At 37.0% G+C, this 16,449-nt stretch overlaps 1 protein-coding gene across 1 annotated transcript in view; it reads right to left on the bottom strand.

Annotated features, from left to right (window-relative positions):
• The window catches only part of CTTNBP2 (cortactin binding protein 2), an 87,438-nt gene that overhangs the window by 32,143 nt on the left and 38,846 nt on the right, over positions 1-16,449 (bottom strand). Inside the window, 3 exon segments of the mRNA XM_065652414.1 lie at positions 1,942-2,041; positions 7,113-7,316; positions 13,737-15,396. Of these exon segments, the coding sequence (XP_065508486.1) occupies positions 1,942-2,041; positions 7,113-7,316; positions 13,737-15,396 (1,964 nt within the window).

Raw genomic sequence — 16,449 nt, 5'->3', positions numbered from 1 at the left:
GAAATGATTTTGAAATTTTCTCCTATAAGCACTTCTGGAATTGGTGAAATTAATGAATGGTCCTAAACAACTATAATTTCTTTCTGACTGTATGGAGGGCTGGAACAGGGGACTGGCTAGAAAATGTCACATACAAGTACTGTGTAAATGAGAGTGGTTTAGTGCTGTCGCTAACCCCAGATTCTTAGTGCTGTAGTACAAGTAACACGGACTAAGTAACACAACACTTGAAAGGAGACAGACCATACTATTGCCCCAAAATCTGCCAATTACAGAGTTTTTCTGAGCCAGAACTTTGAAGTGATCAACAAATCAAACAGGCTGCAGCACTCCTAGTCTCCCTGATGTTTTTGGCTGGGCCCATTATTATTCCACACTCACTTTTACAATTTGTTTCATGTTTAGTATCTAAAAAAAGTGAAAGTAAGAAAAGTGTTTAGGGTTTTCATACTACATAAGTAACTCTAAGGGAAAAAGCACATAAAGTCTGCAATATCATAACACAACAGCCAAAATACAGCAAAGTGTTTTGAGGGTAAATCAGAGAAATAAATAGCTTTCTATTTAAGTAAAGTCTAAGATTTTTTTTAGTGAGAGAATATGAAGAGTATATTTCTGGTTCGTCTTGTCAAGATACATATAAGTTTCACAGGTTTAATGTAAAACATTTAACTAGATACATATTTCTGTGCTCAAAACACCTACTGGGAATCTGCTACTTCTGGATTAAGACTCCCAGCAAAAGACACCCATCAGTTGACAAACTTGAAGTTCTCTGAGAAGTGGCAAGAATCTCTGATGATCCTTACACATTCATGGAAGAACATGAGAAGCACAGGAACTCCATTCTTCCTCTTTCTCATTGTTGGGCCAGGGCTTATCACAGTATAACAACACTCAAAGACACTGACCCCTCTATTTTACTATACCATGGTAAAATCCTTAAAAATAGCAAAATGCAACATTAAAATAATCAAAACCTGAAAGATAAGCAAACCCAAAATTACATAAAACAAAGGTAAAGTCTGTAATAAAGATCCCTAGTCATGCTGTTTAAGATTTTTTGCATTTAGAAAACAGTTTTATTTGGATAAGGATGCTGTGATAGAGTTTATCTAGCGGTTGATTCCAACTTTCAGTTCTAGTTCCTATGATTCTGGGATGCACAGTGAAGTTGCAGAACAGAAACGTAACATCAGTCTTCAGCTCCCCTGCTGAAGGGAGGAAAAGGGAAGAAAAAACCAACCATCTGGATGAATTGCTGTGTGCTGGTTCTCAGTATAAAAAGACGACACAATTTTCTAATCATGCTGTCATAAAACACCAATCTTTATGAAATTAGGAGCTTCAAAAATTAAAAGGAAAGTTTTGTAACTACCTTTTGAAGAATGTTCTTAGAAATATTCTTTGACTCACACATGATTTTCTGTTTTTCAAGGTTCTTGATCCAAAAAACCTTAAACCTTAAAAAGAACTGTTTTGTTGAAAGTATTTGATTCTGTATCGCTCAAGAGAACATTCAGATTAATGTTATTTTGTCTCTGAATATGATATTTATAGTTCTCTATGCTTCAAAACCAGTGCAAAAATAATTTCTTTCCTCCTTCGCCTGTTAATCCTGTATTATGGTTGAGAACTCAAAGTAAATTAAGAAATTCAAAGGTATGTCACACACATGTAGACCAGTATCGGATTGTTGTTACTAAGGATACACATTCAACAACCTTAAGAGCTGCAATTGGAAACAAAACAAATGGAAAATGTTAAAACCAGAATGGCATATGAATATGAGTTTCAGTAGATGCTTTGAATAAATGATAGTTAAATGCATTTATACCTATGAATGCAACAGTAATGTAACGGGAAAAGTATATAATATAATGTAAAGAGAAAATAAAATTGAGTAATAGCTGATGGGCAAAATCGTAAGACTTCACTTACTTGACATGTCCCTGAGCAACTGCTGAACACAAGGGTGTAAAGCCATTTTTATCAGCAGCATCAACTTGTGCTTCTGCAGTCAGCAGCAATCTCACACAATCTGTAAATTGAGCCAAACCATAGATCAATGAAACAAAAGCAAGTGGTTAAAACCACCAGAAATTAAAACCTACCAAAGGGGCAACAGCAACCAGTCTTTTTGACTATACATTGTGCACCTCAGCGAACTGAAGCTCAGGAAGCAGTTTGCAGGAGAGAGGTGAGAATAAGTCCCTGGGGGCACTGCCACTCTCTTGCAAAAAGGGCCTGGATTAGGTTCTACTGGGATCCAAACACATCCCCAGTGCTGGCAACTCCCACAGTGTTATGCCCCTGCAAAGTGGGGAATTTGAATTACCCAGCAGCCCTCAAAGGCAGCTCAGTCCCACCAGCAGTCACGTGCACATCTGAAATACAACAGCCATGGGGGAGATGCTCGCAAGCTACACACACCTCAACAGGCTGCCCGCTCCCGGGTGAGGACAGTTTGACACGTGATTGCAATGACAAATGAGATAAACTGACAAACTCAAACCTCCCCAAACCCTTCCCATTCACGTATCTCCAAAATGACATGCTAAAAATAGTACCAGCCTGATTCCACCATCCTACCGCTAAATTAAGATAATTAATTACATAGTAACTAGACTGCTTTTCATCCACAAATTGGACTATAATTTGATGCAATTAATTTTAAAGAAAATACTTAATCTGCTCTATATTCTTGAAATTGGTTCTAGACCAAAATAAAACAAGTATTTTGTAGCTGAAGCCACTACTTCGACAATAAGCTCAGCTACAACACCAATTATAAACTCTTGACTTGATTTCTGAGCAAGTTTAATGCGCTCTGTTCCAGCACCAGCTTAGATCCTGGAGCCAAGCTTTGCTAGTGAAGCTTATCTCTAGATATCAGAAACATATTTAGAATTACTTAGAAATCCGACTAATCTAAACCATTCTTGAATGTACTTATTCTTGCTACAATTGCTTCAAATATTAATACAGATGTTGTGGGGTTGACTGAATAAATAATTTAACATCGAGAAATAAGATTTTCAAATACTGTAAATTATTATAATGTAAATTATGATTCTTAAATAAATAATCTGACCTGAAATGACCTTTCAAAAAAAAAAAAAAGTTTGCCAGGATAAGCTACCAAGACTTCATCTGTAATCATTTTTGAAGTCATAAAGAAGCTCCCAGGTAGCTAACTTACCTAGTATTTCCACTTGTAATATAATATAAATTAAAATAAAATTATCTTTTCAATCACTTTGTAACAGAAAAAACACTCTGCTTACAATGACAGAATTTTTTCCTCTTTCCATTGCCAATCCCAGTCTTACATTAAACAGTTAACTTGAAAATACTGATTCCTGTTTGACATCCTAAAATATTTCTAAAGTTTATGAAGGATGTTGAAAAAATTTTCTTCTAGCAGCTTCAAGTACTGGGCTGGCATACGCTTTGGTTTCGTCACAAAGCATATATTAGCCATGCAAAAGCCATGAAAAACACACAGAATTAAACCACCTTTCTAGAAAGGTACGTTTAACTCACGATTATTGACAGAACCTTGCAGTGGTAGTTTATCTGTGTGAAAATACTGTTTCTGATGAAGATAACTGAAAAGAGCTGTTTATTCTCAGGGATAGGTGCAAGGATGACGAAATACAGCTACTTTCAGAAGGCATAGCATATGAGCTAGTGAGCTCTACAGGACCTGTTCTGCACATCAAGGAAAAGAGCAATAATTTCCAAGAAGTCTGGGTCCTCTGGATGGACTTTTGGTTGAGATTGGAGAAGGGTAGTTTGGGTCGGTCCAGACTCACTAACACCAGGTCACTGCTGTCGGTGACAGCAGCAACCAGCAGCGGACAGGACTGGACCAAGGGCAGGCACAAAACAGACACTGACGTTGTCACTTAGTTGAAGGTTTTGGTCAAAGCAAAAGCAAAACACAGAAGCTTATTAGCACAAACACCTGGAGACTTTACTGCTCTCCACCACAGCTGGGTAGTTAGTTCTTCCAGAGTGCTGGCAAACACCACGCAGGTACATCCAGTGGCTCTGCAGAGCTGAGTCTGTGTAGCTGTATGTCCCTGCACCTCACTCCTTTCTACTTCTCACATCATTCCAGTTTTTCCTATCAATCAGGGTGCCACAGCCTCCAAATACTCAGAATAGAAGAGAATCAATTAGACAATAACTGCATATGATTTGCTCACAGCTGAGTCCAAAGGATATTGTTATCTTCATATCTCTCAGTTTCAGGAACTCATTACTTTATTCTCTCTTTCTCAACCACCTTGCGTGGCAGAGAATGGTCAGGATTGGCAACACAATACAGATATGCAGATATATTAGCTAAGTGAACTACTGTACATGTTATGAAGTGCATAATAACCTGAAGTGGCTCCTGCTTTGTTAATAGACCAAACCAAGACAGCCTGACAAAACAATCTCTTCAGCTATCCCAGTCTAGTGTTTAAACTATAAAATCAATGATTTCCCTGTGTCACTTCAAACACAAAGACAGTATTAAGTGAGTATTTTTAGGGTGAGGTTCTCTCAGTCCTGCAGAACTGGGGACAGTGTGTACAGGAAAGCAAGCAGCTGCTTTGAGCTTCATGTGCTGGAAAATCCCTCAGCTGCAGCTCTCAAAAGGCAACTGTTTATGAACTGGAAGGCTACACATTTTGTGATTAGGAAAGACTATTTGAGTCTCCTCTTTTCCTGAGTAACTCAATTTTCTCTACAGACTAGGCTGAGCGCACAAGATCTGCTGCCAACATGCTGGTTACAGTGTGCTCTACCTTTCTCTATTTATCTACACATCTTAAATAGTGTTATTTCTTTACTGAAAATGTGTGGAGATCATTCACTTTGCACTCTTCCCAGGCTCCTTGCGACACTGTGTTTGTTACTGAAGGGAGGTACTCACTATGCCGACTCCTAACAAGTCTAGAGCTACTCTTTTCTTCTGACCAATTATTTCCCAGAAGAAATTAGAAAATCTGGTTAGTTGACTCAGAAGAAACGAAGGGTCCTGGAAATCTCTGAATCTATTTAGTCACTAACTCCAGGTTGAAAGTATCTCAATAAATTAAATTATGGTGTGATCATTTGCCGGGGTGTTAAGTCCTACCGTTGGACTCTGTGATCTTAAGGGTCTTTTCCAATTTAAATGGTTCTAAGGAAATAAAAAGCAGCCAAAAGACAGTAATTTACCATTGACAATCCTACTCAACACAATGAAAAAAACTGTACGATAAATTATTTTATCCTTAAAATTACATTAGTGTCATTTATTCCTAGCTGGTTAAAAAAAGCTATTAAAAAGGAATTTTTAAAAGAATAGATTTATCCCTACACTTCCTTTATTAAGCCTACAAACTTTTACATAAATTGGGTTTTATGCCTCTGCTTTGAAGAACATCTATCCCCGTACTTTGGAACAAACTGCAAGTAACAAAGAAAGGATAATATATTAAAGTTAAGCTCAGAAACCTTTCTCTAAAAATATCATAAATCTACTACTCTCAATTATCATATAACGCATTAAAGAGATGTCAATACTGCTGCTGTGTGATTCCCTCATTTGGAATCTATATGATCCACCTAGTTGCGAAAATGCAACGATTTGTACAACAAAGTGTTTTTCACATCCTGTCAACTATAAATAGAAGTATAACACTAAAACCTTTGCAATACATTTTTTATCTTAAAAAGTAAAATATACTAAACAATTTCAGGATGCATATGCATGTGTTTGTTTTTATTATTGTGTTTTCATACTTCTGTCTAGTGCTTCTCTTGTTTGAAAGTTTGACAATAAAATAAGAACCCAAATTGCTGTCAGTAAGAGCTGCTCAGTAATTGGAACTGAACATTAGGACATTTGCTTGGAAACATATTAGCAATACAAGAGGAGTAAAGAAGAATTGGGTCAGTTATGGTCTCCCACAAACACCAGCAACGACAAATGCAAGTAAGCATAGAAGAATCTGCAGAACACCCATTTGGGCATGGGGGGTGGGGGAATCCACACAGTATAGTAAACTGGGACTCTTAATACTGAAGAAAAAAAGTTGAAAAAAAAAATTATTAGTGCCAAAGGAAGAAAATAAAATAAAATAAAATAAAGGACTTTCCCAATATTTTAAGGTTCTTGGCAATAGCAAAGAAACTGTCAGTTTTAAAGGCACTATTCCCACCTTTTACTGTGAAATAAAATCTTGACTTTACCAAAAATTAATAGAATTTTTGTCACTAGTATTCGTGAATTTCATCTTTAGTGTCCAAAACAGCATAATAAAATTATTTGCAATATAAGAATCTAGGAGATTTTTACATCAGTAGGAAAAACTACAGTAACGTACTGGAATTTTAAAGAAAACTGCTGTTTGAGAGCCTTATGTTAACAGACTGAAAATTGTCGCTTGGAGCTTGTATCCATGAAATTTGTATCTGTTCTTAACATATTTGCCTCATTTCAAAAATATATTCATAAAATATGAAGACTCACTGTTGAAAGGTTCAGGGATGTGACCTTCTCAAGACTGAGGGTTGGCGTAGTGGGGAAAAGAAAAATGTGAACCATCTCACTAGAGTCTAGAGAATAAACTAAGGCTACCTCATCTAGTTCGAAACAGTTCTTTTTCCTTCCAAAGTGACACACTACTCTGAAACCATCTTCCACCATTTTCACTGCTGCTACAGAACATTAAAACACTGGTGATGACCTACTCTTTCCTGCTTACTCCCTGTAGAGCGACGTTCTTTCTTTCAAGTTGTCTTTGCTACAAAAGATCTTCAGTTTGTCACAGAACATGGGGTGATGATATCTGATGGCTTTTTACAGGAAGGGAGTGGAAAATTAGAATGGATGTTCCTGCAGAATGTTATCACAAGGAAGAATGCTTCCCGTGTTCCAAAATTCTACCTCTGAAAGTGTTGGTTATATATACACATCACACTACAACTCTTGTAATACAATCTATATATCTCAGTTTCAATTTCACATTTTTAAAAACATGTACTTGACCTAATTTAATGTTTAATACTTATGAAATAAGCTTTCCCTAATTCACTTGAATATCATAACAAAACTTAGAATCACTTACCTGTATGTCCATTCGTAGCAGCAGAATACAAGGCAGAATAGCCATCTTCACAAGAGTAATTAATGTCCAGTCCTTCTTCATTAAGCAGCATTGATAATAAAGTGACATTTCCCTGGGCAGCAGCTTGGTGAAGAAGGGTGGGCCTGCCACCCAGGGGGACAGGACCACCACTTGTTAACAAAGGGGTTAGGGAGGAAGACCAGCCTGTGAGTTAAAGCAACAGAAGTTAGATGGAAGGCGCATAAATAAAGCTTTGCGTTTTCCGTGTTCTTTTAAAAAATCAAAAAGGATCTTCAAAATGACACGATTTGTTAGTTTACCAGAAGTTTTGTGATGATGTTTTGTCTATACATCAGAAGGTATTCCGAAGAATAAAAACCACATACAGGGGTGACAGTTGTTAACGCAAATGGACAGGATTTCATTACAAAAGGTTAACGTGAAACTTGTTATGAACTATAGTAGCAGCTGGATGTCTCAAAAAAGTTATATTATTAAAACGTAGAAAGTATTAATTTAATTGCTGATATGCTAAAAGGCTTTTTAAAGTATGTAAAGAAATTTTTCCAGAACAAAATACTTATTTTCATACAAAATTTCATCCTCATTTACCACCTTAGTGCAAACTTTAGTATTTACATCTCACCTGTAGTTGTACAGATAGATTGCATAGAGGGCCGCTTAACAATTTCAAGTGCCTTTCAATAAGTTTGCCAAAAAAAGTAGAAATAATTTACACCAGTAATATAGAAATAAATATATTTATTATTGAACTGTACCTTAAGGTAATGTTCCTTTTACTCAGCAATACGTAAACAATATATTATAAAATGCTCCAGTGTGAATGAATAACAGGTTATATAAAACTTACAGGTGAAAGCTTTCAAGTCACCCCGTTAAAAAATAATTTTCAGTTCAAAGCTTTGAAAGCTTAGGAGTTATCTTGGTTAAATGTTCTCTTCATTACTTATTAGCTTTAGTAGGGAGTTTGTTAAGAATATGAAGTTTACTGCATAAGGCATAGAAAATTTTGTGCATTCTTCCTTGATCAAGGACTGCAAGAGAAAATAGGAGAAAGATTCTTTTCTTATTTTCACTATTACCTTTAGAAAATCCACATTATATTTCTCTCTTTAATCAAGAACTTTTTATTCTGTGGCCACACAAGCTATCATATGAGGCTGAGATCTGACAATACAAAGCAGGTTCACGCAGCTTTTACTGTGGTTCCGCAACAGCCAGGACTGAAGAGGAGCTGCACGGCATCACCTCCAGCTCCATCAAGCTGATGAAGTGCTGTCCAACCTCCTACACCTACAACTAAAAAAGCATGTGGCAGTAGCTCTACCATGCTGGGATGATTTGCTCCACATTTTGCAAAAACAAAATTTAATATGGGAGTTCCCAACAGAATTCTATACAAGCAACAGATCTGAGAACCTTGCAATATCTGCGTAAGTTTTAATTAAGGCCCAGACTTGCACAAGTATCCATCATCTGAGCAGCCTCAATGAAGAACACTCAGTTCGATCCTGGTTCAGAACAACAAAAAAATTAATGCTTGGAATACTTTCATATTTGTTTCTAAAGTAAGCTAAATTTGTCATTTCAAATTAAGTTTACTAGTTTAGTATGCAAAGGAAAAGTATTTGCAGAATTTTCGCAATGTTACCTTATTATTCAACTTATTCAATATTGACTGTAAGAAGTCATCACTACAGCTATGAAGTTACCGTATAAATCCAACTTTAAACCAATGACAAACTATAAAGGTATCTCCATCCATCTTCAATTCTGAACCTACCTTCTGACTACCACTAATATTTGTTTCTCCAATATTTTTAATTAGAGCATTTTGAGGGTTTTCTGAAGTTTGTAAAAAAACCCAAGAAAACAAAACCAAAAGCAATTGAGAAACTAAACTGCATCCTTTGAGTGGTAAAAAAAAAAAGTATTCCCACTTCCAATGTTTGAGAAAAGTTAACTCTTAAAAATCCCCAAAGGTCCGAACAATAACTTTTATTCTTCGTTTCCATTATAAAAGCGTTTTTACTTTTCCAATCCTTTGTTATTATTTAAAACTAACTGTGATGCAGCTGCTGTTATATATACCAATGTTTTTAAAATGGTACTGGTGTAGTTTTTACTGTCTTGCCATGGTAGTTAACTAACAGTGGACATTGGTTTGTCGCTTGGGTGGCGCTCCAGATGTTAACGTTCTTTGTCCAAGTTATACTGGAATTATTTGGGGGAATTTGAGGAGCCTGACACCAAGCTTTAAGCACGAAGTTCAATTTGCCAAGCAGTTTCGTAACATGAATAGTATTTCTGGGTTCCCTTCCTTATTGAAAATAGTGGAAGTTTTGTTTTGTTTTTTGTTTTTAACAGAAATGCAAAAGAATTTTTTTGTGCCATGTGTGGTATCTTCACTTTCATTTCAACTCCTTGAAATTAAAATTATGTTGTTGCAATTCAATGATGAATTCATTATGCTAGGTTAATCATTTGATGAAAACCTGCTACTGAAAGATACAAAACCCAGGTAATAACATAAATATAACCTTAGCTTCTATTATCAATGTAAAGCAACTTAATAAAGCTGAATAAATCCAGCAAAATACACCAAAATTAGAAAATACAGATAAATAAGGTACACCATTACAGATGCAAAAAGTTAGGAAATGTGAAGCATCTGTGAAAGCTTGTAGGCCATGCAGTGATGAAGGGCAGAGGGACAGACAAAAACAGCTTCTGGCATCAGCTTCAGAATGTGAGATGGTTAATTTCAGAGCCCAGATCAGTTCCTCCCCGCCCCCCCGTTGCCTTTTATCTTCGAAGCCAATTGTATAGAGAGAATAAATCAATCATTACAGAAATGAGCAAAATAAAAAACACACTTCATTGAAGAGTGACATTGAAAGCGCAAAACCAAGAAGAAAGTGAAAGCAAAGATCCCAGGGGTATGAAAATCCAACTGCCTACATAGGTTTCCAGTTTGAAGTCTTACAGCCATTGAAATGTAGAAATCCAAACAGAGCGGAAGCATTTTGGCACCAGCTCAAAGGCTACTGAAGTTAATGAAAACACTGTCGCAGATTTTGAATCAGGCCATAAATGTCCATTGGAACTTCTCTGTGTGCTGTCTGTTCAACGTTAATGACAAAAGCTGCCGTCTTTGCCTACCAGGCATGGAAAGAGCGACGTGCGGTCCAATGCCCTGGCTCTCAGAGAAGGTATCGTCACAGTCATTTTGCAGAACACGTAACCGAAACAATCGGTGCCCTAAGCTTGCTCTTAATAGTTGCTCTTTCTGGACCCAAGACATTCCTTTACTGAAATACCAGGCTGTTGATATGTTCTTAAAGCAATCTGAGCCAACCAGGAAATTGTTTTAAAATTAATAAATAGAATACTTTAGTGATTAGGCTATTATCAGCTATTCTGACACCACAGTAAGAAGAAAGAAACATAAATTTATTGAAAAACAACAACAACAAAAAAAGGAGGACTCTTTCAATGTCTTTTTTAATATGTTAAATTTGTTTTGCACTGTTGTTTAAAAATATTAACAAATTCTGCTTGAAGCTCACTACTTACTATACAATAAAATATGGATAAGATTTCACCACACTCTGCTTTAACTGAAAGTGAATTTGAAATTCTAACATTTTCTGAAAAAAGTAAATAAAACAGATTAAAATCAACCAGAACATTAATAAAACTAACTGAATCTGTGACTAGAGGGCATGAAAAGGCAGATATGGGAAGAAAGTTTCACTAGTATTTGTAGTGTTTTAGATGCTGTTCACCTCAAGAGAAGTCATACTTAAAAAAGAAACTGAAAAAAAAGTAAGTGACTTCAATTCAGGCATTAATGACTACATTATCCTAATGGAAACAGTGTTATTAAATTTGGTTTATCTTCTCTAAGACAAAGTCTATTTCCATATGTATTTATAAACCCTATTTTTTTCTTTTCCCAGCAGAAAATTTTGAGTGAAATGTCTTTCCATAATTGCATAACATCTGTTGCCCGAAGTTTATTTAGTTCCGCAGTTTGCCAAAACACTCAGCCAAAATAGATTAAGTTCCCTTAAAAAACAAAAATAAAATGGGACTGAAGAATAAGTGCAATAAAATGTAAGCATTAGTTTGAGTAAAAGACAAAGGAGCCCCTCAATATTTACCTGAATACTGCAGATAAATTTATTAAAGTTCTTTTGAGTCTGTTTGTAGTCAATAAATGAGGGATATTAAAATAACATCTCTATACTATTAAAATGAAACAGCAGACCACTAACTAGAGTTTAAGCAATCTTTCTTTGAAGATTTCAGGTTATGGGATACATTTCCCATTTGCAATTGCAAAAACGCACAAAAAGCAGTGCCACTTACAAAATACTAACAGTGTCAAATGTCCAGAGCAAGGATTATAAGGGGATTAAATGAACCCAAATGTTTCTGCCCCTTCCAAAAACAAGTGATTGGAGTGTAAATGAAGAAAGGCAATCTGAACATGTAAATGAGCCCAGTTCTAGAAAACTAACCGTTATTGACAAAAATCACATCTTTAAGAATTGCCTCTGAGAACTGTCACGAATTTCACACGAAGCACAAATTGACTATCTGGTGGAAAAGTTATATTTAAAAGGCTCTTTGTTCTCCTAAGAATAAGGTTTATACTTTGAAACACCAACTAAAGCAAGAACAATACATGGAGTTACAAAGTCAAGTGGTGGTAATTTCATTTTTAAGACAGAAGATTTATTTTTTTAACAATAATCAAAAACTGTCTTAAATCACTGCCAAACACCATCTAGTTAATGTAAGACTAACTGAAATCTACAGCCTAATTCATGCTGATAGCATTTGTGCAAGACAGCCTCTTGCCTACAAAAACTATTCACTTTGAATCTGACTTTGCCATTAATTTGTTAATAAAAACCTTAGATTTCTTTTTAAAATGAAATTTTAATTCCATTATGGAGCCTAATAGCACCTGAAAGCAAGTGAGGTTTGAAGAATATCTGAAATAGTGGGAGATCAATGATCTATCTGACATGGCAATCAGACTCATCTATGAATAAGATTTTAAGATGAAAATTCAGGACGCCCATATAGAAACCAGCAAATTAAAGAGGCAGCCATCAAATTCCACAGTTGTTAACTCTGAGAAGTATTAGACAAATGGAAGATGAGATTGTCGAGCTCCTATTTTTATGACACAGTTTAGAGGGGAGAGAGGATTCTGACAGTATGGTGCCATAGCCAAATGTTAAAAGCATGAGCAGGTTACTCCAGAAACATGCAGAAAGTCTTTCAATGAAGTGGAATGGGAATAAAAATTCCATAATAATGTAAACCCTGGAATCTCCTATATATACAGTCTGCCACACGCTGCTTTTGGAACAGCTTCCACAAGACTGGGGAGTTCAACTGTCTTATCAGACAGCGGTGCAGCAGAAAAGCGGTTCGTTATCAGAAAGCGGCTGGTTGTGTGATGTAAGCAGATCAGCTGAGTGGGGCTTTTATACCCTGTAGATGACGATACAGGGACTAAAGTTACGAGGGACTGAAGTAGCATAACTGAACTGAGAATAACTGTTGAAAGTTTGAGACCTTTCAAACATTCTTCAATGCTGATGAAGGTCTAAAGTGTTCCATAACTGTGTCCATCTTCCTCACTGCAGTGCAAGTCAGGCTAAAGAGGGGCTTTACGTAACCTTCTAGCGCTGTCGATCCCAGCAGGGAAATATGTTGACAAAAAGATTTATAGGAGATCCACTATTAACTAAAAGGTCGACCAGCGCAGCCTTTGCTCATTTAATTGCCATCAAGGAGATACCCTGAAGTTGGCAGCACGTTAGGCACACAAATAAGTCCTCGTCACAATGAAAAATGAATAGCAGATACATGCACTGACTCCAGACTTGACTGTCAACATGACATTTAGATTTTATGTCTCCAACAGCAAACCTTTGCTGATATCTGTTGAAGTAAACCTGTGAGATACCATACACAGGTAATAACAAAGCCTGCACCTAACCAAGAACTACAGAAAAATGGAAATGAAAAAGAAATATATTTTATAGGTATGAAGATATATTTGAAACCACCCTGTTATCCAGGTAATTATATACCTTAATGTGCAACCATCTAATGCCTTAGGAGAATACAGTAGCCCCAGCTATACCCTATTTTCTAAAAGATTCACAAAGCACTAAAATACATATTCCATGGAAGATCACCAGCAGAGGTAACTTTCAGACTGAAAAACATTTTTAGGTCCAAAATAATAGTATTGACCAAAAAAATTTAAAAAAGAGAGTTTCTTTAATATATGATAATCTGCAGCCCATTTACTTCAAATATTAGTCCTCTTTTACCTTTAAAAAAAAAAAGCCTTCAATTTGGAGACCTCCTTGATGAAGCAAACTAATTTATGACATAACTAAATGAGCAAAGAATTCCCATACCCCTGGAATGTCAAAAAAAAAAAGTTAAAATCTCAGCTTTTAGAAGGTAAAAAAGAGAAAGGTATAAAAAAAATAAAGCAAATAAGAGATAGGAAAACCAAAACATCATTTTAGAGGGAGACAGTTTGTAGCATATCAATCCCTTTACCTGATGCTGTTACCAGGAGGCTGTCTGAATCACATGGTCTACAGGATGAAGAACTAACAGGGTTTATGGAGGAGCTACAGGCAATGGTGGTGGGAATGACAAAGGAATTTTCTGAACATGCAGGTTGGTTCAGTCCAGGGAAGTGGGAAGGCCAGGCACCCACCTGAGAAGAGGCTATGGCTGGTATGGCACAGCCTGCAGGTGCCACAGATAAATCTATAGCAGGTTTTGGTGGCAGCTGAGGTGAGGACTTAGAAATAATTTCCTCATTTATTACCCTGATTCCTTGTGGTGAACTTGAAAGAGGTGAGGTCACGGTTTTGCTGTCAGTTTTTGCACCTGTATTTGGGGATCGACTACTATCCATTAAAACCTTAAGCTGTGGGTGTGGTGGAGAAGGAGTTTGCGAAAGCCCTGGTTTTTTAGGAGGAATAGGTGGAGGATTTCCTCTGTCAATTCTTGATACGCTGGGAGTCTTTAAACTCGTCCTACCGACTGGGGGGTAAGTGCCAGCTTCCACTGAATGTGACGTCCCTGGCCGTGATGGAGCACCGCTCTGAGGGCTTGTAAATCTCGAAAGGACTTGGGTAACGGTATTCCGAGCTACCTGTTTGGCGACTAGGTTGTCACGACTAGTAGGGGATACGTCCCTTGAGGGAGGACTTTGGGTTGTGTTTCCATTTTGGTCTTGATCATTTGCATTTGCTTGAAATCTAAATCTAGCTGCTTGGATTCGTGGATTGAGGCCTGGATGCCCAGTAGTGTTGGCAGATGGTGAATGCAAACTGTGCATAGATGAAGTTAGCGAGGAGTTCTGAGCAGCAGTAGCAGTTGGTGCTGCAGAGGTGAAAAGGGAAGGACTATTTGGATAAGGGGAAGTGCTACTTGGTAAATCAGGTGATGAGCCTGTACTTGGTCCATTTTCCTCAATTCTGTTTTGATTCTGTGTAAGAACAGGAGTTGCAGGAGGGACAAGTTCACTAGATGAGGACTGCCTATCAATGACAGGCTTCACAAGTGCTGCATTGGTGCACACATTCATTTTTGTATTGCCAGACACTAGTGGGTTCACTGTAGAAGGCTTTACAGATACAGTCAAAGGTAACTTCTTAATATTTTCTGTGCTACTGTCCATCACTACAGTATCTGTTTGGCAGGCAACAGTTCTTGAACTTGGCTCTTCTGTTTCAACAGAAACAGAAACAAGACTCCTATCTTTGTTTTTGTTTTTAAGAGAAAGATTAGCTTTACTTTCATTCTCCTTTTTTAATTGCTCAATCATTTTGATCATTTTATCTCTCTCTTCTCTGAGGTCACTGGTATGTGCTTCCTCTCTATGAAGTTTAGCACGTAACTGCTCTCTCTCTGTGTCAAACTCAGACAGCTGCTTTTCCATTTGAGCTTCCATTTGCGTACTCCTTTGTTTCTCAGCTTCAAGAGACTCCTCCAATTCAGCAGCCTTTTTCTTTTCCTCTTCAAATTTTGACATCACTTCTTCCAGTTTCTGGGCTTCCTCTACAATTCGTCCAGACAACTGCTTACACTCTTTCACCAGCATCAGTACTATATGCTTATTCTTTCCACGTTCTTCTTCAAGACGAGCAGATAGCTTTTTGTGCTCCAGCTCAAGACTCTGTAACTGAGATTTTTCCATTTCCAACTGTAAGAAAGCATAGAGAAAAATTCTCATTAACAAGACAGAGACTTTCAACATAACCCTGTATTAACCTGACACTGATATTTTAACTTTTTAGAGTTTGTCTAAACTGAACCTGTCCACCCCAGGAAAGTAATTTGTGATATCTAATGCAAGTGCCTATAGTATTATGCAAGCAAAAGAAAGAAAGAAGCATCTCTGAAGAGCAATTCAGAAACTAAGCAAGCCCATGTACTTTCCTCCATCAACAGCACAAAGACTCCCCAAAGTGATTAAATGCTTGTGATTCCTGAGTGAGGAGCTGCCTATTCTCCAGAAATTAGACATAAGAGATCACAGAAAGTCGTCTTCTCAGTGGAGTAACCAGCCAGAAGCAAGAGATGAGCTTTCCAAAAACCTTTGAGATGAGAAACGAAACATTTAGGTTTCAGGTCTTCCTCAGACTTAAGGAGATTAGAGTTCAAAACGATACTGATTTCAGAGTTTAAGATAATACAGTGTCGTGAATATATTTATTGTAAACTGTAATGTGGGAAACAAGATGGCCTGGGGGATGGTAATAGCTATGGAATATCTCCTCTCTCAGTCAATGCTTAAAGTATTGTCTCACTTGCTAGATGAAAACAAACAAAAAAACCCCAAACAGACATGCAGGCAAAAAACCAACCAACCAAACGAGGCATAACAATACAATAGCTTTTCAGAACCCTGTTGCTGCAGCACACTATTCCCTGAGCTCTCCAATAGGAGATGAAATTTCTTAGCTCAGGAAGCTTTTTCCACATCACTGTACCTGTGTCTACAATTCATTTTTAACTAAACTGCATTTAAACAAAGGCTGATATAAATACAGGTTTTTAATAACCGTTTTGTTACTCTCCTGTGATACTATAGAGTTGAAACTCACGCCATCAAGAGATGAGTAGAACAGAGAGAGAGTCTGCAGTTTTAACAGAAATAAATCCGACCTGCTATAGCTCATTGTCCCCAGGATAATTTTTTTCCCACATGGTAAGCAGAATTCACATACAAGGAAACGTTTAAAAAGGAAGGGAA

This window comes from Caloenas nicobarica, chromosome 1, assembly GCF_036013445.1.
Source record: "Caloenas nicobarica isolate bCalNic1 chromosome 1, bCalNic1.hap1, whole genome shotgun sequence".
NCBI lineage: Eukaryota > Metazoa > Chordata > Aves > Columbiformes > Columbidae > Caloenas > Caloenas nicobarica.
The sequence above is the reverse complement of the archived record's forward strand: the minus strand, read 5'-3'. Positions and strand labels throughout refer to the sequence as shown.